The 23,954-nt window shown below is 43.1% G+C and overlaps 1 protein-coding gene across 1 annotated transcript in view; it reads left to right on the forward strand.

Moving 5' to 3' along the window:
* LOC115132106 (phosphatase and actin regulator 3-like) overlaps window positions 1–23,954 on the forward strand; it is a 54,812-nt gene that overhangs the window by 9,077 nt on the left and 21,781 nt on the right. Inside the window, exons 2-3 of the mRNA XM_065020679.1 lie at window positions 20,788–20,952; window positions 21,591–21,741. Coding sequence (XP_064876751.1) covers window positions 20,788–20,952; window positions 21,591–21,741 — 316 coding nt within the window. The remainder of the gene's footprint in view (window positions 1–20,787; window positions 20,953–21,590; window positions 21,742–23,954) is intronic.

A 23,954-nucleotide genomic window follows, 5' to 3' on the forward strand; every position in this document is an offset into this window, starting at 1 on the left:
CATCCCTAAGGTGAATCATGGTAGTGGCAGCATCATGGTGTGGGGATGTTTTTCAGTAGCAGGGACTGGGAGACTAGTCAGGATCGATGGAAAGATGAACAGAGCAAAGTAGAGAGAGATTCTTGATGAAAACCTGCTCCAGAGTGCCTGCTGGAGAGACCTGAAAATAGCTGTGCAGCAACGCTCCCCATCCAATCTGGCAGAGCTTGAGAGGATCTGAAGAGAAGAATGGGAGAAACTCCCCAAATACCCAAGAAGACTCAAGGCTGTAAGCCCTTTCAGCCACACCTTGACAGGTGTATAAAATCAAGAACACAGCCTTACAATCTCCATAGACAAACATTGGCAGAAGAATGGCCTTACTGAAGAGCTCAGTGACTTTCAATGTGGCACCTTCATAGGATGCCACCTTTCCAACAAGTCAGTTCATCAAATATTTGCCCCGCTAAAGCTGCCCTAGTCAACTGTAAAGTGCTGTTATTGTGAAGTGAAAACGTCTAATAGCAACAACAGCTCAGCCGCGAAATGGTAGGCCACACAAGCTCACAGAATGGGAGAGCCAAGTGCTGACGCATGTAGTATGGAAAATATGTCCTCTGTTGCAAAACTTACTACCGAGTTTCAAACTGTCTCTGGAAGCAACGTCAACTTAAGAACTGTTCGGCGGGAGCTTCATGAAATGGGTTTCAATGGCCGAGCAGCTGCACACAAGCCTAAGATCACCATACGCAATGCCAAATGTTGGTTTTAGTGGTGTAAGGTTTGCCGCTATTGAACTCTGGAGCAGTAGAAATTTGTTCTCTGGAGTGATGAATCACGCTTCACCATCGTAGTCCAACGGATTAATCTTGGTTGTGCGGATGCCAGGAGAACACTACCTGCCCAACTGCATAGTGCCAACTGTAAAGTTTGGAGGAGGAATAATGGTCTGGGGCTGTTCTTTATGGTTCAGGCTAGGCCCCTTGGTTCCAGTGAAGGGAAATCTTAACGCTACGCATACAATGACATTATAGACAATTCTGTGCTTCCAACTTTGTGGCAACAGTTTGGGGAAGGCCCTTTCCTGTTTCAGCATGACAATGCCCATGTGCACAAAGCAAGGTCCATACAGAAATAGTTTGTTGAGATCGGTGTGGAAGAACTTGACTGGCCTACATGGAGCACTGACCTCAACCCCATCGAACACCTTGGGATGAATTGGAACGCCGACTGCGAGCCAGGCCTAATCACCTAACATCAGTTCCTGACCTCACTAATGCTCTTGTTTCTGAATGGAAGCAAGTCCCTGCAGCAATGTTCCAACATCTAGTGGAAAGCCTTCCCCGAAAAGTGGAGGCTGTAATAGCAGGAAAGGGGGGACCAACTTCATATTAATGCCCATGATTTTGAAATGAGATGTTCGACAAGCAGGTGTCCACATACTTTTGGTCATGTAGTGTAAGTACTGCTGATAACTCACCAATTCTGAGTCAAGAGGGGCAGTTACTCTAAAAAGGTGCTTGAGACGAGGTGGAGTATCAGGAGTTTCTCTTTTCAGATAACTCTTGGCAGTTGCAAAGCACTCTGGATAATGCCTCGAATACGCTTCCTCCACGTAGATCCTCTGTAGCTCAGTTGGTAGAGCATGGCACTTTGTGTTTAATTCCTGGGACCCCCATACTTAAAATGAATGTATGCATGATTGTAAGTTGCTTTGGCTAAAAGTATCCTCTCACTGGCATATATTTTAAACTGCGATTTTCTGACTCAGATTCTTTTGCATACTTGCTCAGTTAACCAAGCGTGCTTTTATTATGAAGAAAAACCATTTGATTACTGATGTAAAAGGTTTGAGTCATGCTCACACATCATTACCGTCCCATTCACTCTCTGAATGACGACGGGAAGTTTATCAGAAGCCTAAAATAATTTGCCCCCACACTATTAGTTTGACAGTATGCAAGACTCTACAGACTAGTAGTTAGTTGAACATCTAAAAATGTTCAATAAACCCTCTACTGTGGACTATCCAAATAAAGTGATACCATAAAACCTTTCACTCATTCACGCACACACACCTCACCATTCAAACCCTTCAGAATCTGCTCAAATGCTCATTGATCAGCAAGTTCAGGTAGGCCTCAGCACTTAAATCAACAAAGGAAAGTAAGAGTGGTGCTCAACAACAAAGACAGGAATCCAAAAAAGGCCTACCCATACAGGAAAAATCTCCAATAGCGGACTATTTCATGATAAAATATGTTGAAGCCCTCAAAATAACTCAAGGAGAGATTTATTTAATCTTAGAAGGCTCTCATTCTTTATTCCTTTAAATGGACAGAACAGGGTCATATTCACTAAAAGGAAGAAAACAGTCCGAAACTGGGACTTTCCGAAACTTTCTGAAGTCATCCAATAAGAAACACACTTTCGGTTTCTGTTGCTCAACATTTTGATACAGTGTGCCCTAATGAATACGACCCAGGTATACTGTTCAAAGAGCTGCCTGTCTGCCTCCTCTTCCCCCCCCACCTGACTAAGTTCCCACTTCATGCATCTTTTCTCTGCGTCCTGCTCCTAAGAACCAGGGCACCAAATAAAGGAGATAAGGGGCCGTATGTATAACGTCTCAGAGTAGGACTGCTGATCTAAGATCAGGTCCCCCACCTGTCCATGTAATCTTATTTTTTTGTGATTTAAAAGGAAAAACTGAACCTAAATCAGCACTTCTACTCTGAGATGCTTGATACTAGTACTATTGATACTAGTCCTAAGTCCTATTTGCGGAAAAGCAAATGCCAGTAGTAAGAGGCAATAGGAAAATACCTCTGATCTGAGGCCCATGGTGAAGTCCTTACTGGAAAAGACAGGACGGCAGCAGTGAGAAAATGTCTCCCAGTAGGAAAGAAATCCTGACACCAGCCTGGCCCTGTAGTCAGGAGCACGGAACTAGAAGTAGTCCTGTTTGTCCTCAGTGCTGTCAGTCAAGTCATGCAGTCTATGGACTGAAAGTTACAGCAACGCTAGTAGCCTTGCACTTATGTCTTAATCTGTTTAAAAAAAAATTTGCTTTCAAGTGCAATTGTAAAGAGAAACCGGGCATTAAGACGAATAGGCATTTGTGGATAACTCCACTTATCTGTGACACTTGAAATACTGTCAGATTGTAACTTAATTCTGCTCGTTCACGTTTCCACAGCATGTTTAGCACGTTTTGTGTTCAAAATATGTCTGAAATGTGGTAGCCTATTATAAATGTAAGTGATGCTTTGCTTTGCTGCTCTCTCAATTGGACAATTTTTGTGAAAGTGACCTACATGCTATTTAAGCAGATATTCACACCTCAGTAGTTTTATATATTTTTTTGTATTACTTTTTGCTAGGTATTACTGCACTGTTGGAGCTACAAACACAAATATTTCGCTGCACCTGCAAAATACATCTGCAAATCTGTGTACAGTCGTGGCCAAAAGTTTTGAGAATGACACAAATATGAATATAGATATTTTTGTCAGATGTTACTATGGATGTTTTTGTCAAAAGTTACTATGAAGTATAATTACAAGCATTTCATAAGTGTCAAAGGCTTTTATTGACAATTACATGAAGTTGATGCAAAGAGTCAATATTTGCAGTGTTGACCCTTCTTTTTCAAGACCTCTGCAATCCGCCCTGAAATGCTGTCAATGAACTTTTGGGCCACATCCTGACTGATGGCAGCCCATTCTTGCATAACCAATGAATTTGTGGGGTTTTGTTTGTCCACCCGCCTCTTGAGGATTGACCACAAGTTCTCAATGGGATTAAGGTCTGGGGAGTTTCCTGGCCATGACCCAAAATATTAATGTTTTGTTCCCCGGGCCACTTATTTATCACTTTTGCCTTCTGGCAAGGTGCTCCATCATGCTGGAAAAGGCATTGTTCGTCACCAAACTGTTCCTGGATGGTTGGGAGAAGTTGCTCTCGGAGAATGTGTTGGTACCATTCTTTATTCATGGCTGTGTTCTCAGGCAAAATTGTGAGTGAGCCCACTCCCTTGGCTGAGAAGCAACCCCACACATGAATGGCCTCATGATTCTTTACTGTTGGCATGACACAGGACTGATGGTAGCGCTCACCTTGTCTTCTCCGGACAAGCTTTTTCTCCGGGTGCCCCAAACAATCAGAACGGAGATTCATCAGAGAAAATGACTTTACAGCAGTCCAATCCCTGTACCTTTTGCAGAATATCATTCTGTCCCTGATGTTTTTCTTGGAGAGAAGTGGCTTCTTTGCTGCCCTTCTTGACACCAGGCCATCCTCAAAGTCTTTGCCTCACTGTGCTTGCAGATGCACTCACACCTGCCTGCTACCATTCCTGAGCAAGCTCTGTACAGGTGGTGCCCCGATCCCGCAGCTGAATCAACATTCGGAGACGTCCTGGTGCTTGCTGGACTTTGTTGGGCGCCCTTCACAACAATTGAACCACTCTCCTTGAAGTTCTTGATGATCCAATAAATGGTTGATTTAGGTGCAATCTTACTGGCAGCAATATCCTTGCCTGTGAAGCCCTTTTTGTGCAAAGCAATGATGACGGAACGTGTTTCCTTGCAGGTAACCATGCTTGACAGAGGAAGAACTATGATTCCAAGCACCACCCTCCTTTTGAAGCTTTCAGTCTGTTATTCGAACTCAATCAGCATGACAGAGTGATCTCCAGCCTTGTCCTCGTCAACACTCGCACCTGTGTTAACGAGAGAATCACTGACATGATGTCAGCTGGTCCTTTTGTGGCAGGGCTGAAATGCAGTGGAAATGTTTTTTGGAGATTCAGTTCATTTGCATGGCAAAGAAGGACTTTGCAATTCATCTGATCACTCTTCATAACATTCTGGAGTATATGCAAATTGACATCATACAAACTGAGGCTGCAGACTTTGAAAATTAATATTTGTCATTCTCAAAACTTTTGCCCACGACTGTACGTGACCAATACATTTTGATTTGAATCCCTCAGTTTCACATTGACTTTCCATTACACCACACTATCTCTATTTACCACCTCCCCACGTCTCCATTTTTCTTATTCATTCCATCTCTCCCTTTGGCAACTATCTATCCTGCTGCTGATTGTGCCGTCTTCCTCTGCACCTAGCTCTGTTGGGTGACCCACACTCTCGCTGCATGCCATGTCAGGGTAATTGACGAGCCAGAAGCAGGATATGACTCATCCCTTGTGTTGCTAAGTGGCTGCTGAAAAGAGCACGGCCACTACAGGGTGGGAGGGAGGCCACTCTCTGACTCTCTTCCCACCTCATTTAGATCTAGCGGCTGTATCCTGGGACTCATTTAACTGGAGGACTTGGTGGGTTGTCAAACAAACAGATGGGCAGACAGACATGCAGACTGACAGACGGACAGGCAGATGGGTAGATAGCTGTAGTTACACTGACCAAAAATATAAACTCAACATACAGATCATATAAATAAATTAGACACTAATCTATGGATTTCACATGACTGGGAATACAGATATGCAACTGTTGGACACAGATACCTTAAGGAAAAGGTAGGGGCTTGGATCAGAAAACCAGTCAGTATCTGGTGGGACCACCATTTGCCTCATGCAGCGCGACACATCTCCTTCGCATGGAGTTGATCAGACTGTTGATTGTGGTCTGTGGAATGTTTTCCCACTCTTCAATTGATGTGTGAAGTTGCTGGATATTGGTGGGAGCTGGAACAGGCTGTCATACACATTGATCCAGAGCATCCCAAACATGCTCAATGGATGACATGTCTGGTGAGTATGGGAGCCATAGAAAAATTGGGACATTTTTAGCTTTTCTGTATTGATCCTTGTGACATGGGGCCGTGCATTATCATGCTGAAACATGAGGTGTTGGCGGTGGATGAAGGGCATGACAATGAGCCTCAAGAACTCATCACGGTATCTCTGTGCATTCAAATTGTCATCAATAAAATGGAATTGTGTTCGTTGTCCGTAGCTTATGCCTGCCCATACCATAACCCCACCGCCACCATGGGGCACTTTGTTCACAACATTGACATCAGCAAACCGCTCGCCCACGTGACGCCATACATGTGGTTTGTGGTTGTGAGGCCGGTTGGACGTACTGCCAACAGCTCTGGTGAACATTCCTGCAGTCAGCACGCCAATTGCACGCTACCTCAACTTGAGACATATGTGGTGTTGTGACACAACTGCACATTTTAGAGGGGCATTTTATTCTCCCCAGCATAAGGTGCACCTGTGTAATGATCATGTGTTGGATGGATTATCTTGGCAAATGAGAAATGCTCACTAACAGGTATGTAAAAAAAGAAATGGGCATAACATTTTGAGAGAAATAAGCTTGTGCATATGAAACATTTCTGGGATATTTTATTTCAGCTCATGAAACATGGGACCAACACTTTACAAGCTGTCGATTATATGCATAGTCGAGCATCTTTTCGTGACAAAATATCTTGTTTAAAACGGGAACGTTTTTTTATCCAAAAATGAAATACTGCCCCTTGAGTCTCAAGAGGTTAAAACCTCATAAGGAACGGGTCCTTTTTTCTTCTTTTTTTCAATTTTTGCCTAAAATGACATTCAAATCTAACTGCCTGTAGCTCAGGCTCTGAAGCAAGGATATGCATTTTGTTGGTACCATTTGAAAGGAAACACTTTGAAGTTTATGGAAATGTGAAAGGAATGTAGGAGAATCACATATTAGATTTGGTAAAAGATAATACAGAGAAGAGAACTTTTTTTAAATGTATTTTTGTACCATCTTTGAAATGCAAGAGAAATGCCATAATGTATTATTACAGCCCAGGTGCAATTTAGATATCGGCCACTAGACGGCAGCAGTGTATGTGCAAAGTGTTAGACTGATCCAATGAACCATTGTATTTGTTCAAAATGTTGTATTAAGACTGCCCAAATGTGCCATTTCATGTTCAAAACTGTGCACTCTCCTCAAACAATAGCATGGTATTATTTCACTGTAATAGCTACTGTAAATTGGATAGTGCAGTTAGATTAACAAGAATTTAAGCTTTCTGCCCATATCAGACATGTCCATGTCCTGGGAAATGTTCTTATGTACAACCTCATGTGAATCACATTAGCCTACGTTAGCTCAACCGTCCCGCAGTGGACCAATCAATCCTGAAGAAGTTTTAAATGTTTCTTTTTAATGAGCGATCTGGGCAACAACTTGTACACTTTGTCCATGGACATACATTTCATCAGTTGGTTGTAAATGTAGCATCTACATTTACAGTTGGTGATGTCTCTTCTCAGTTTGTCACAATGCCTGTGGTACAGATGAAGGATCTTCATTTGATCACCCTGTTGCAGGATAACTTTCCTGCAATATAAGGACATTTGTAATGCATGTATTTGAGGTTTAAGAAGGCTATGAAGTTTGTAATTTCCACTTTGAAATTTTAGCCTTGATTTTATTTTATGACAAATGTATCAACACCTACAAAAATGTCCATTTAATTACAATCCACATAATTCACATTTCCTGTTGCTGCAGGATTGTTTTCCTGCTGTGGCAAACTGGCTAAAATTGATGATCCTACATATGTACAGCTCATCACAGCTTGGTCATTAAGAGTAAGTCCATAGGACCATCTACAGCATCTGTCACATGATTATCACCACCAATGTTCCCTCTAATTTTTGGGGGCCCTGGGCTAAATTTAGGTATTGTGAGCGGAAACTTGAACGTTGTGAATGTGCAACATCCAGCGCTCGTTTACAGTGAACACTGAGGCTGTGAATTACATTGTGTTGTATGATGCAAGAAACCACTTTACATTTTATTATTATTATTATTACCATACAGATAATTAGACAATGTAGGCAACCCCTCTTTTTGGCTTATTTGCATATTCAAGACTGTCAAAATACAACGCTCCTCCTTTAATCAGGAAGACGTAAGCTTTTTACATGACTTGCTTTTCTAAGACCGCTTGAAATGTAGCCTACACGTTTTGTGCTCTTGTAGAAAGCAGTAACTCCCCATTGATGACATAATACTTCTCTATAACTGAGCTAATAACTCGCTAACAAGCAAAGAATATCAACAATATCAACAATGTGTACACACGCGGCTCTGATCTCATCTGATCTGAAAAGCGCATTCACTCGCACGTGATTGAAAGACCGCTTGTGGTCTACACCGCCAATATAATTATACTCCTTTGCGCTCTGGCTCGAACTACAACAAAACCAAACTCAGTTTTGCAAAATTAGATTTGTTTTGTTGCATTGAAAAGGGTCTGGTATAATGTTGCTTCGATCACAGAAAAAAACGTATGTCTATATTGTGCAAACTAATGGGTGAAGTTCAATCTCTTGCGTCTCTGCGTGGCATGGCTTTTCTTCTGCGCTGCAGTCGTGGTGGAGGTGCGAGCCCCGCAAGTGCAGCTACTATCATACTGTCCACACTGACACCATCTCACTCTGTTCTTACCTAACACTACTGCATGTTGTACTGGGACATTGTAATTACAAGAACTGCAAGTGAAGTAAATGGGACAAACTGTTAGTGTATGCCTTGGCGAGCACAGCTCACTTTGGGATGGCTGTCTTTCTCCACACATGAAAATGAAACGGCAACAAGCCTTCGTGGTTAGAGCACTGGACCAGTAACCAAAATGTTGTTGGCTCGAATCCCTGAGCTGACAAGGTAAACATCTGTCGTTCTGCCCCTGAGCAAGGCAGTTAACCCACTGTTCCCCAGGCGCCGAAGACTGGATGTCTATTAAAAAGGCAGCCCCCCAAACCTCTGATTCAGATGGTTTGGGTAAAATGCGGAAGACACATTTCAGTTGAAGGCATTTAGTTGTACGACCGCCTAGGTATCCCCCTTTCCTTATGCTTATGCCCTGAGGTTGTGGATGCAGATTAGGCATTTGACAGTGTGTGAACTGTGCCAAATGACAGGGAATAAGCATTGGCATGTGTGTTTGCGCGCGTGGTCATACATGTGTTTGTGCGTCCATGCGTCTATACGTATACATGTGCTTGGGAACGTGTGTGTGTGTGTGTGTTGGAGAACTAGCACGACTACCTGAGCTTGTGCAATACCGAAAAAAATCACAGCCGGAATCAGACTGAGTGGGAAAGCAGCCAGGCAGTTCAGCAGTAGCCCTGTGAGACTGTCTTGGAACTAGGACCCGAGCAAAGCGAAACACATGTCATGTGTTAAAGGGATAGTTCAACCAAATTACAAAATTAGACATTGGGTTTCTTACCTTGTCCATAGACTGCTTACAGGGTATGACAGCAATCCATGCTTTGGTTTAGTTTCCCCGGCACTGTTTCCACATGTTAATGTTTTAGTATTTGTGGCAGAAATCCAATTCAAATCATGGGACTGATATCAGGATATTTTGTGCATCATGTTCATCTGTAAGTGACTTGTTGAGCTTCACAATCAATTAGAAAAATGCTAATATCGGTCTCATGATTTGAATGGGATTTCTGCCACAAATACTAAAACATTATTAACATGTGGAAACAGTGCCGGGAAACTAAACCAAAGCATTGATTGCTGTCACACCTTGTCCATAGACTGCCAAACCCATATGTCATTTGGGTGAACTAAAGAAAGTTAGGTTTAAGTGTAGTCAGGAGGCCATGCTACAGTAGAGCAGTGAGAAAATAGGAAAACTATAGTTTTGGCCCTTGCACAACAGAGGAGGAGACCACCTCTGCCTGTGTGAAAAGCCAGAGAGCTACTGTAGAATTGCCCTCCTGGGCTTTCTGGCCTACATTGAGGGATAGACTGTGAAGCTGTTGTAAATAGACACGTATTAAAAGTTACCTAAGGTATATTGGATAGTTTCCGTATTCATCAATCAATCATCAACTTCTCAAACTTTGGGGGTTGCGTACCAATGCCATGCTCTGGTATTCTTCTATCGTTTTTTTCCCCTTGTATCATTTCATTAGTCATTTTCTAATCCCAAACCAAATCTTGGTTTGGTGAAAACCATATGGTACAATTGAAGCCCACGGGAGGCTTGGTAGGAGGTTGCTTTTGTAACCGGTGTGAAATAGCTAGCTAGTTAGAGGTGCACGCTAATAGTGTTTAAATCGCTGACGTCACTCGCTCTGAGAACCTTGAGGTAGTTGTTTCGCTTGCTCTGCAAGGGCTGCAGCTTTTGTGAAGCGTTAAGTAACGATACTCTGAGGGTGATTGTTTTTGATGTGTGCAGAGGGTCTCTGATTAAAGTTCGGGTGAGGAGAGCGATGGAAGCAACACTGTTACACTTTCACCTATCCAGGCCTTTCCAATCGATGAGGACAGTGAACATGTAGACTAATGAGCCCCCCCCACACACTTGGTTTTGGCTGGTATTACAGAGGCCAACCCTAACTCCCATTTATGTTGAAATTCCACTTCTAGCCTACCATTTGAAATGTATGCATGACTAAGTGAAAATTCCCCTTAATTAAGTGGAAGTTAAGATTCACCCGCCCATGTATAGCCTGAGATTCCCACTCCGACGATGTGTGTGTGATTCTGTCAGAGATAGATGATCAAGGGAGAGGGAACTCCCCAGTCCCTTACTCAAATAAACAGTGTCTGGGCTGGGAACACAAGGCTATAGAGAGAAGGAGAGGGGGAGGACTGAAAAAGAACAATGAGCCCAAGGCGGGCTAGGTAGAAGAGGTAGACAGACTTCCCACTCAAGGGATGCCAACATCAAATCATTACAGAGGGAGTGTAGAGGAAGCCCTTTCAGGGTGACTGTTAGCTTGATAAGCACTTACAGTAGAGCAGTATTGAACACAACGATCCTTACAGGCCCTCTCTTGAGATGGTAAATTAAATACATTGCTGTATCAGATGACAGTAATAGAAGGACTTCGGTTGTAAGGGAGATAAATCTATCTATTCATTGTCTCACCGGACTGTTTGGAGTACGTGGGAGAATGCAGGGTAGTAGTGTGTGTGTGTGTGTGTGTGAGAGAGAGAGCGGTATGCCGGCATTGTAAGGATGGTGGGCATTCTGTATTCTTTCAGCACCATGGAGAGCGAAACACTCGCATTGCAGTGGCACTCCTGGGACGGTATTCACAAAGCTTCTCAGAGTAGGAGTGCTGATTTAGGGTGAAGTCCCCCCCTGTCTTATTCATCACGGTATGAAGTGAAAAAATGTATCCTAGAGCTGTACACCTACTCTAAGACACTTAGTGAATACAGGCCCTGAACCCATAGGCCAGGCTTTAGACTGGAGTACATGGAATAATTACCCCTCAGTACAGGTTAGGTTTAGGCCTAATCGAACTTCGATCGAGTACAGGCTTAACTGAATGAACAACAAAGACATAATGTAACATGACATTTTATTAAATAGGTTGGGTAATGGCCTCGTCTCTGAGAGAAGATCTTTGGAGCTAGATGATGTGATGGCAGGTAGCCCTATGTGGGGCTGCTGACATCGAAACCCTCCACTGTGGGAAAGGAGTTTCAATGACTGGCCTTATGCTGGTGGATGGTTTATCGAAAACTTTTGCTGAAAATCAGCAAGTGAGAGAACAAGAGTTAGTTTACATATAACTACAGACCAAGATTTACGCCCATTGGGTGAGTGAGAGATGTCTTAAGTTTTGAGGGAGGGTGCAATTCGCATGCTGACTGCAGGAATGTCCACCAGAGCTGTTGCCAGAATTTATTGTTCATTTCTCTACCATAAGCCGCGTCCAACATCGTTTTGGAGAATTTGGCAGAATGTCCAACCGGCCTCACAACCACAGACCATGTGTAAACACATCAGCCCATGACCTCCACATCTGCCTTCGTCACCTGCGGGGACTGTCTGAGATGATCAACCCGGACGGACAGCTGATGAATCTGTGGTTTTACACAACAAAGTAATTTCTGCAAACCTGCCAGAAACCATCTTAGGGAAACTCATCTGCACGCTCGTTGTCCCCATGAGGGTCTTGACTGCAGTTCGACGTTGTAACCGAATTCAGTGGGTAAATGTCATCTTCAATGGCCAATGGCATGTTGAAGTGTGCTCTCGGTTTCAACTGTACCAGGCAACAGCGTGTATGGTGTTGTGTGGGCTTAGTGGTTTGCTGATGTCAATGTTGTGAACAGAGTGCCCCATGGTGGCAGTGGGGTTATAGTATGGGCAGGCATAAGCTACGTACAAAAAAAACACAATTGCATTTTTATCTATGGCAATTTGAATGCACACGTGACGAGATCGAGGCACATTGTCGTGCCATTCATCTGCCGCCATCACCTCCTCATGTTTCAGCATGATAATGCACAGCCCCACATTGCAATGATTTGTACACAATTCCCAGAAGCTGAACATGTGCAAGTTTTTCCATGGCCTTCATATTCACCACACATGTTATGTTTGGGTTGCTCTGGATTGAGGTATATGATAGCCTGCTCCAGTTCCCGCCAGTATCCAGCAACTTCGCCCAGCCATTGAAGAGGAGTGGGACAACATTCCACAGGTCACAATCAACAGTCTGATCAACTCTATGCGAAGGAGATGTGCAGCGATGCACGAGGCAAGTGGTGGTCACACCAGATACTGAAAAAAAGAATATATATATATATATACTTTAAGGTTTCAGTGATCAACAGATTCCTATTTGTATTCCCAGTTATGTGAAATCCATAGATTAGTGCATTATGAATTTATTTAAATTGACTGATTTCCTTATGAACTGTAACTCTGTTAAAATCTTTGAAATTGTTGTATGTTGCATTTCTTAAATATTTTTGTTCAGCGTAATATTATGTGGGCTAAATATACAAATGAAAAAACATATATTCAATATTTTCTTTAAAATATACATATTTTTAGAATGCTAATGTTACGGTCCCCACTGAAACAAAACTGAACTGCGGTTACTGGGGGGTGCCAATATGGCTGACCGGTGGCTTCAAACCCTCTCAATCATAGGTTGGTGGCACCTTTAATTGGGGAGAACGGGCTCATGCTAATGGCTGGAGCGGAGTCCATATGTTTGGTGCCATTCCATTCGCGCCGTTCCAGCCCTTATTAGAAGCCGTCCTCCCCTTAGCATCTTCCACTGCTTTCAATGGACAATTCATAGCATCAGCAATCTGGAGTTTATATACATTATTGGTTGTGACTGTGTTAGGAGAAGGAGGGAGAGAGATTTGAACTGTTGCCTGGGTTTATCGGTCTATGTACAAACACATGGGTTTGTTCTCCCAACCCACTCAGTTCGTGTATCTGTCTTCTTATGGCAAACCAGACACGTTACTGACACGCACATTCACCACACACAACGAACGCACACCGCATGCACACGCACACTTGCCATTTGAATACAGTTATGTACTTACTCTCTGTGAAAGCTAAGCATTTGCTCACTAACACTCACTAACCACTGCCTGCTGTATTCTGTCCAACTGAATGTGCCATGCTCTTATTTGGTGCATGTGTTTGTTGAGTTAAAGCATTGCAATCCAGGTGTTTTTTGTTTTTATACATTTTTATTCAGAGACACTTTAGCTCATAATAAGGTAGTACTGTACTTGCATATAGTGGAGTGACTTTGTCAATATATTATTTTTCACTGCTCAACATATTTCTTACGCTGTTCTTATTTGTGGATGTATGTGACTGTTAAACCAGTATGAATCAGAACCCTTCCACTTACAGTACCAGTCAAAAGTTTGGACACCTACTCATTCCAGGGTTTTTCTTTATTTTTTACTGTTCTCTGTATTGTAGAATAATAGTGAAGACATCAACACTATGAATTAACACCATATGGAATCATGTAGTAACCAAAAAAGTGTTTAAACTAATGAAAATATATTTGAGATTCTTCAAAATAGCCACCCTTTGCCTTGATGACAGCTTTGCACACTGAGCATTCTCTCAATCAACTTCATGAGGAAGTCACCTGGAATGCATTTCAATTAACAGGTGTGCCTTGTTAAAGTTCATTTGTGGAATTTCTCTCCTTAATGCATTTGAGACCATCGGTTGTGTTGTGACAAGGTAGCGGTGGTATACAGAAGACAGCCCTATTTGGCAAAAGACCAAGTCCATATTATGGCAAGAACAGCTCAAAGAACCAAAGAGAAACGACAGTCCATTACTTTGACTGACATTTCATGTCATAATCTGGAAAACGTCAAGAACTTTGAAAGTTTCTACAAGTGCGGTTGCAAAAACCATCAAGCGCTATGATGAAATTGGCTCTCACGAGGACCACCACAGGAAAGGCAGACCCAGAGTTACCTCTGCTGCAGAGGATAAGTTCATTTAGAGTTACCAGCCTCAGAAATGGCAGCCCAAATAAATGCTTCACGAAGTTCAAGTAACAGACGCATCTCAACATCAACTGTTCAGAGGAGACTTTGCGAATCAGGCCTTCATGGTCGAATTGCTATAAAGAAACCACTACTAATGTAACGCTCGTCTGACGAAGAGGACCAAAGCGCAGTGTGGTACGTGTTCATCATAATTTATTTCAACTGAACACAAACAAAATAACAAAGTGGAACAAAACTAAACAGTTCTCTGGTGCAGACACAAAACAGAAAACAACTACCCACAAAACACAGATGGGAAAAGGCTGCCTAAGTATGATTCCCAAGCAGAGACAACGATAGACGGCTGTCCCTGATTGAGAACCATACCCGGCCAAAATATAGAAATCCGAACATAGAATGTCCACCCAAATCACACCCTGACCAAACCAAAATAGAGACATAAAAAGGCTCTAAGGTCAGGGCGTGACAACTAAAGGACACCAATAAAGAAGAAGAGACTTGCTTGGGCTGAGAAACATGAGCAATGGACTTTAGACCAGTGGAAATCTGTCCTTTTGGTCTAATGATTCCAAATTTAAATTTTTGGAAATGTCTGTGAGACGCACAGTAGGTGAACGGATGATCTTAACATGTTTGGGAGTGAAGATAAAGCAGCCAACAAGTGCTCAGCATATGCATATGTTTCAACTGCTACACAAATGTGCATAACACACATACACCCAAACACTTCTGCATGCACACACATACACACACGTTTTCATCTTTCAGGCATTGACCTAAATCAGTGGAATCACTGCAATCAATTACACAAGAGCACACACCCACCTGAGCCTGCTAGTGTACAACTGCCAAGTAGACCGAAACCACCACCATTCACAAGAAATCTGAAAACCTAAAGTATGTGGTGCTGTATTCATTATACAGAGGCAATTACATTTTCAGGGGGCAGACTTGTCCATTAGTCAGTATTAGTTTTTTTTATTTTATGTCCTGCATCCTCTTTTTATATGTTTAGTCACAGACATGAACAGACACTTGACTATTTGAAACCAGAGAGCTGAGGGTGCTCTCTCGATACAGATCTATTCTTAGTGCCTGAGCCTATTGTGTGAGTGACATGAGTTGGGCACAAAAGACACTTTTAGCATGACTAGCTACATCCAACTGGTTTAATCTGTTTGCTTTCAGGGAGATGCTGGATCCTTAGGGTGGTATGATCCGTGTGTGTTTTGCGTGCGTGCCTGTGTGAGAGCGAGTGTTACAAACACACTACAATTAGGAGTGTGCCTCTGTGTTTTTTGCCTGTTAGGCTCTGATCTTACTGTGTGTGAATTGATTTCCTTACTATTTCCTTGTCAAAGACCAGCCATGGTCAGTGTGTACAGTACACTTCCAAAAGGGCTGTCCATATTAGGATAACTATTTTGGGTTCCTTTGACTGTAGAACCCTCTGTGGAAAGGGTTTTACAGGGAACCCAAAAGCGTTCTACCTGGAACCAAAAAGTGTTCTTCAAGGAGTTCTCCTATTGCGACAGCCAAAGAACCGTTTTAGGTTCTAGATGGCACTTTTTTTTTTCTAAGAGTGTACAGATGTAGGATCTTAATTTGAACCAGTTTGCTACAGCAGGAAAATAATCCTGCAGCAACAGGAAATGTGGATTATCATTCATAGAAATGTTTGTAGGTGTTGATACATTTTTTTTGTTAGGGCAAATCAAGTCTGAAATTTCAAATTGGAATTACAAACTTTAGAAGCCTTTTTAACTCAAATACAGCAACAAAAAGAGTGACCAAATTAAGATCGTATGTTACGTGATTTAACCTTAAAGCAGCATGCCAGGTTCAGGCCATGAGACAAATTGTGGGTGCGTGCGTGCACATGTATTTGCGTGTATACATCCGTGTTTGTGTACAGCATATGCATATGCCTTGTGTGTATCAAAACCAACGTAGCACTTATCCTATGCAGATACAAGACAAAGGGCAGAAATAAGCCTCCTCGAAAATACATACAAACAGGACTTGATCCTAAGTGTTCTTTACTTGAAACGATGTAAAACAGGACTTGATCCTAAGTGTTTCTTTGTGAGGCTGCCTGCAGTAGTCGGTCTATTTGTGTACTCCCCCACCAGTCCTCATTCTTAACTCAAACATATGGTAACAAACAAGGCCCTCGGGCACTTACTATTGGCTGCTCTCATTGCTGACATTGTTTCTTAAAGCTAGTAGCCCACACATATGAGAATACACCACATAAGGCCGGGTTCTCAGACTCCGGAATAACTGAGTTATTCAGCTGATTTAGGTAAGTCTACTCCTGAACTGAAAAGCATATTCAATGCAGAATCTCTTTAAGTCCTGGCCGTATTCATAAAGCGTCTCAAAGTAGGATTGCCTTTAGATCAGTGCCTTTTTATATCCTAATTAATTAAGATTACACAGACACCAGGGACCTGATCCTAGATCGACACTCCTACTCTATGAATACGGGCCAAGGAGTAGAATACATGTAGTTGATATTTGTGATATTGCTCAATCTCACATACAACATCCACTCACCCATTGACTTTGCATAATGATGCAACTCAAAATAGCTTTGTATGGAAGGGTCTACTGTTTAGTCATTTGTTTATTGGGAGTTTGATACATTTTTATTCCCTGTAACTATATTTGCCATTTATACAATGTTATCGTTCAGTGTTAAGCAATAGCAAAGATCTAAGTGATGCATTCATCAACCAGTTGCTAGTGTGGACACTCTACTCTTCATAGAGACCAGCTGGCTCTGAACTCTGCACCTTCCTTTGTTGTAGGTGCTCTCTAGTCTCGATCAGATCACATTCCCTCTTAAATCACTGTGTGGCTGCTCACTAGGAAGCATAGACACAGTCAGTCTTTCTCTCTCTGTCTCTCTGTGTGTGTTCTGGTAGTTAGCTGTGTGCTCTGATTGTGGCCGCCCCGTAGGCGGTAGGCCATGGACAGATGGCAGCAAAGTTGCAGTGCCGGGTGTGTGTGTGTGTGTGTGTGTAACTGAGGAGGTTAGCTGGCATGGCAGTGGGTAAGGAGGTGGACTGTTCAAGGGCACATTGTTAGTCCCCTGGTGAAGGAAAAATGGGGTGATGGAAAGTAGCTTTGAACAGGAGTCAGGACTGAACTGAGAAGACCCTGAATCCCAAATCAACTGCTAGCCCCTACCCCCTATACACTTGGATATATCTGAGACAATTGGATAGGTGAAAGTGATATGGCGACAATTCCACCTGGCCTATCGGAGGGCATGATGAAGCCATTGACACACATACATTTCTAGACACAGCCATATCCTGAGCTGTGAATAGATTTCTGGATTTTTTTTTGATCCATTAGTTTTCAGTGTGGGATTGGAGCCATGTTACTCTACAAGTAGCCTCTGTCGAGTCCCCAACAGCCAGATGTTCTGGTTTTCAGGGGAAATGGAAAGATCCTGTGACACTCCATCTTAACTCCTCCGCATTTACTGGATTGGATGAACAGTGCAGAAGAGAACCTCCCCCGACTATCTTTTTTCTTCTTCTCGTCAAGACCAGTATGTAGGGGATCTAGGTTCAGGCATGTATTTTACACCTGCTACGTTAGGTTACTCCACAAGCTGTGTGTGTGTGTGAGTCTGACCTCCACCGACTGTGACATTGCACCACAAAGTGCACTTCAACAATGCCCTTGTAATACGGACATACGTCTGTTTTATAATAGAATTGCACCTATAAACAGCCCACCTTTCAATTCCACCTTAGGACAGCAGACGTTAGGTACAACCGTGTCTGTCATACTATGTCAGTCATGTTTTATGTCTGTTGACTTTTGTCATTAGATAGACAGTTGTAAATTCATTCCAATTATTTGTTGGAGATTTAGTGTTATGTATGAGTGTGATATGGCAGGTTAAGTAGGACCAAATACAGAGCAGGGTCATGTTCATTGGGGCACACAACTGAGAACATTTTGATTTAATGATTTGCAAATTCAAGTAGTCCCTCAGTCAGTTTTCTTCTGTTTGGTGCCAAATGAACACAACTCTGGTCTTCAAGTGTGTGAAAAGTGAGGGAGTTACCATTGTAACTAATTCCACAATTTGAAGAACCCTTACCACAGCATCCACACTAAAGGGTATTCATTACAACATAATAAAGCCTAATTCAAGTATTATTTTTTTTCATTGTTTTATTGTGACGGTACAGCAGTAACCTTTCACAACACTGTCAGTCACGCATGAAAGTATCTATTTTGCTCTATATCTGACCGTCACACTTGATTGTGCACTTGGCCTTGAATCAAAAATACACTAAGTCACAGGAAAACAGAATGTATTATCATCAGATATTCAGCTAGCAATAAAGATAGCTTCGTCTACCCCCCTCTAAAATACTAACATCTTTTAAATGTTAAAATATTTAGAATCTGTCCTCATATTTCCATGAGTGACGATCATTATGACATTTGCTTTGTTCTCCATACTTCCTCAGCAAAAGACTACAGGATGAGTGGCTGGCTGTGGAGCTATACAGAGCAGGCTTGCTGGTTAAAATTCTGGTTTTGAATTTGCTGACAGCATTGTTTAACAGGGTGGGGTTCCTCCCCAGTGACATGCAGAAGCACAGTGGTTTAGTAGAATTGGACTATTTATCGAATCCCTGAGTTTAGTAGTCTATGATTCTTTATTGAATCCTCAGTAACATGGCGACTGTCTACATAATATAAAACATCTAGCAAGTCTGAGAACTAGAATAATTTATGCACAATATACTATGAAAATCATTGGACTTTCCCCCACAAAATGTATTTCATCTAAACTTTACATTTGGGAGTGTTCCAGACTTCTCGTGCTTGTATAGGCTGTTCGTATGCTCACCTAATACACATTGTTTGTTGGACTGCAAAGAAAAGGTGTGCTGCCTAAACACGATACATGGATTTAATTAATCCAAAGTTTACGTCAGCATATTCATTTAAATAGTATTGTTCATCACGGACCTTTTCATGATGGAAATGTATCATTTTTTAAATATATATATCTATCCATCCCCATCCTTTGGGGAAAAAAGGCTGAGCTTTCTCCAAATTCAATGTTATGTGACTACATTTAAAACATACTTGATATACATTATGAATTGCTGGACTCTGATTGGCTGCTGGAGATTCTCCTTCCGTATGGCAACAGCCTGGAATCCCCCCCCCCTCTACTCCTGTCCCCCCTCCCCTTTTCTACTCACAGACCTCCTCCACGCTGCTTACCCTCTTCCTTGGGTGCACTTGGACTGCTCTGCCTCCAAGGGGGCTCCTCTCCACCGACTGACTGCAGCATCTGGATGTGGTCACCATGGCAACAGCCATGGTCCAACCCCCCCCACCCCCCCTTTCTCCTTCTCCCCCCTTTTCTAAGCTCGCTGTGCTAATGCTCGCCGCTGCACGTCTTCAGGCTTGACCTGGATTCCGTGGTGTGCTGGTGTTTCCCCATTTATTTGGGGTCCAATGCCAGAGCCCGCTCCTCCCCCACATCCCATCCCCAGTCCATGAGTTTGTAAGAATAGAGAATATCGTGTCGCTTACAGCATCGGGGCTCTATCCACCCTCCCTCTCTCCCACTCTACTCACACAGAGCCTCAGTGAACTGAGGTCATTTCCCCGTTTTGATTAAACTGCCACCTCTGCTGAATAAAGAAACCAAAATGTCTGCCTCCTGTCTGTTCCTGTTGTAGTGGGTTTAGTCACACTTTTTCCGCTTGGATTTTTTCTGGTCTATTTACTGTAAATTTTAATATATGCCCTCTGTTTGTTTTGAGATTGAATGTTAATACAACATGACAGTCCGAACACATGTAAGTCAGAATAGCTGTTGTGTGGGCGCGTGGCCCTGTCTTTCATTGAAACCCATGTTCCCTTCTGATGTTGAGGAGCTCTTGATGTGGGAATGTCAAATCAGTCACCACAGTCAGTTCATCACATCGGACTAATCGATAGAGCAAGATTATCAGCGATGCAGTTTTCCTGTACATACTCTGCTTATGCCTTCATGAGAAACTTGTTTGGGTTGATGCACCTGCTTTTTCTCTTGTGAGCTGTGGCTTTTCTATTTGGTGCTTGCTGTCTTGCTGTAGGGTTTCTCCGCTCAAGTCTCAAAGGGGAAAACCATATGAGACATAGGGATGGCACGTTCTCGATGTTCATAAACTATTTTCTCTCTTTTTTTATTTCTATTGAATTGAAATACGTTTCATTTACTTAATGCATTGAGTGAACAATGACACCATGGTATGATTTGCCAAACCATGAAATGCTCATATATGATGGGATTATTTGCATATTTAAATGTTAACACATTTCTTTCCTCCTACCCATGCCTCTCTTCACCCATCTCTCCGCATCCCTGTCTCTACCCCTTCCTTCCTTACTCTGTTCCTCCTCTCTTTATTTCTCTCTCCTGTCTCTCCATCCTCCCTGTCTACCCCCACACCTCTCGCCCTGGTTGCAGTGGAGGTGATGGACCAGCAGAGGGTTCTGCATAGTGGCTGCCTGGTATCGGGGGTGCACACCCCGCCCATCCGCCGCAACAGCAAGCTGGCGAGCCTGGGGCGCATCTTCAAACCCTGGAAGTGGAGGAAAAAGAAAAACGAGAAGCTGAAGCAGAGCTCCACAGGTGAGAGACCCATCGGTAAACTACACAAACACGCACACTCACCTTTTCCTCTTCCCTACCAAATTAGGCCAGGCGTAGCATATTATGAGTAAAAGCACTTGGGTAATATCCCAACTATTTAAAATGGCTTTCTCTCTCTGTCAACTTATTATGACCCCAAATAGAACTTTTGCATATTGGTCTCAAGTTTTGTCAGATCAGTACATGGTCATGAAAGAAAGGAAATGAGGAAAGGAAGCCATTTGAGTATATATGGATATAATGTAGTCATGTCTCCTTAAACAGATGGGTTGCTACCCACATTAACAATGTTCCAACATACACATGCCAGAACAGGCTGGTGGGAGGAGCTATATGAGGACGGTGCATTGTAATGGCTGGAATGGATTGAATGGTACGGTATCAAACATGTCAAACATATGGAAACCACATTTCAGTCATTAGAATGAGCCCGTCCTCCTATAGCTCCTCCCACCAGCCTCCTCTGACACACACAGCATACAGCATAGTGCTGTTGCCCTAGGACTGGGATTTCCAAGAATAGTAGTCATGCTATGGAAATGATGAGTGTGAAATAGAGGGTAAACATGGTTGTAAAACTAAGCTGTGTATGTTGTCTCTCTATGTTCTCCATGCAGATGTGGCATTGTCCAGTGGGTGTGTCTCTCCAGAGCCTGGTTCCCCCTTGCAGGGCCCCTCAGATGGGACATGCATGTTTGGGGGGTCGCTCAATGCCACTCTCACAGTCAGCAGTGTGGAGTATTTGGGCCCCGAAGAGGAACTCCCCCGCCAGGTAGGACAGCCCACCTCCATGGAAAACTAAGGCTTAATCCCAAATTGTTGCCTAGATCCTACGCTTTATGCACTTGTGGAGATCTAAGAAGATTTGATTGGTATAATGAAGCTTCTACCTCTTAGCCTATCATAGGGCAAGGTTGAGCTATGGTCCTCACCATATATTTGGACAGTGAAGCTAAATGTTTTAATTTGGCTCTATACTCCAGCATTTTGGATACAAGATGACATTTTGAATATGAGGCAAAAGTATCGAATGTCACCTTTTCCAAGTCCTCCTTTCAAAGAAGATAGTGGCAAGAGAAAGTATGTGAACCCTTTGGAATTACCTGGATTTCTGCATAAATTGGTCATCAAATTTGATCTGATCTTCATCTAAGTCACAACAATAGACAAACATAGTGTGCTTAAACTAACAGACAAATGATTGTATTTTTCTTGTCTATATTGAATACATCATTTAAACATTCACAGTGTAGGTTGGAAAAAATATGTGAACCCCAAGACTAATGGCTTCGCCAAAAGCTAATTGGAGTCGAGTCAGCTAACCTGGAGTCCAATCAATGAGACGAGATTGGAGTTGTTGGTTGGAGCTGCCTTGCCCTATAAAAAACACACACAAAATGTGAGTTTGCTATTCACAAGAAGCATTGCCAGATGTGAACCATGCCTCGAAAAAAAGAGATCTCGGAAGACCTACGATTAAGAATTGTTGACTTGCATGAAGCTGGAAAGGGTTACAAAAGTATCTCTAAAAGCCTTGACGTTCATCAGTCCACGGTAAGACAAATTGTCTATAAATGGAGAAAGTTCAGCACTGTTGCTACTCTCCCTAGGAGTGGCCGTCCTGTAAAGATGACTGCAAGAGCACAGTGCAGAATGCCCAGTGAAGTTAAGAAGAATCCTAGAGTGTCAGCCAAAGACTTGTCTTCTGAAACCTGCTAACATCTCTGTTGACGAGTCTACGATACGTAAAACACTAAACAAGAATGGTATTCATGGTGGGCCACCACGGACGAAGCCACAGCTGTCCAAAAAAACATTGCTGCATGTCTGAAGTTTGAAGATGTGCAACTGGATGTTCCACAGTGCTACTGGCAAAATATTCTGTGGACAGATGAAACTACAGTCGAGTTGTTTTGGAAGGAACACACAACACTGTGTGGAGAAAAAAGGCACAGCACACTTACATCAAAACCTCATCCCAACTGTAAAATATGGTGGAGGGAGCATCATGGTTTGGGGCTGCCTCTGGGCCTGGACAGCTTGCTATCATCGACAGAACTTGGGAATTCATTTTAACCTAACATTCTCCTGCAAAATGTCTTGATATCTGTTTTCCAATTGAAGCTCAACAGAAGTTTGGTGACGCGACAGGACAACGACCCAAAACACAGAAGTAAATCAACAACCGAATGGCTTCAACAGAAGAAAATACACATTCTGGAGTGGCCCAGTCAGAGACCTGACCTCAACCCGATTGAGATTTACATTTACATTTAAGTCATTTAGCAGACGCTCTTATCCAGAGCGACTTACAAATTGGTGCGTTCACCTTAAGACATCCAGTGGAACAGCCACTTTACAATAGTGCATCTAAATCTTTTAAGGGGGGAGGGGGTGAGAAGGATTACTTTATCCTATCCTAGGTATTCCTGAAAGAGGTGGGGTTTCAGGTGTCTCCGGAAGGTGGTGATTGACTCCGCTGTCCTGGCGTCGTGAGGGAGTTTGTTCCACCATTGGGGGGCCAGAGCAGCGAACAGTTTTGACTGGGCTGCGCGGGAACTGTACTTCCTCAGTGGTAGGGAGGCGAGCAGGCCAGAGGTGGATGAACGCAGTGCCCTTGTTTGGGTGTAGGGCCTGATCAGAGCCTGGAGGTACTGAGGTGCCGTTCCCCTCACAGCTCCGTAGGCAAGCACCATGGTCTTGTAGCGGATGCGAGCTTCAACTGGAAGCCAGTGGAGAGAGCGGAGGAGCGGGGTGACGTGAGAGAACTTGGGAAGGTTGAACACCAGACGGGCTGCGGCGTTCTGGATGAGTTGTAGGGGTTTAATGGCACAGGCAGGGAGCCCAGCCAACAGCGAGTTGCAGTAATCCAGACGGGAGATGACAAGTGCCTGGATTAGGACCTGCGCTGCTTCCTGTGTGAGGCAGGGTCGTACTCTGCGGATGTTGTAGAGCATGAACCTACAAGAACGGGCCACCGC

Source organism: Oncorhynchus nerka, linkage group LG7 (genome assembly GCF_034236695.1).
Source record: "Oncorhynchus nerka isolate Pitt River linkage group LG7, Oner_Uvic_2.0, whole genome shotgun sequence".
In the NCBI taxonomy this organism is placed as follows: Eukaryota; Metazoa; Chordata; class Actinopteri; order Salmoniformes; family Salmonidae; genus Oncorhynchus; species Oncorhynchus nerka.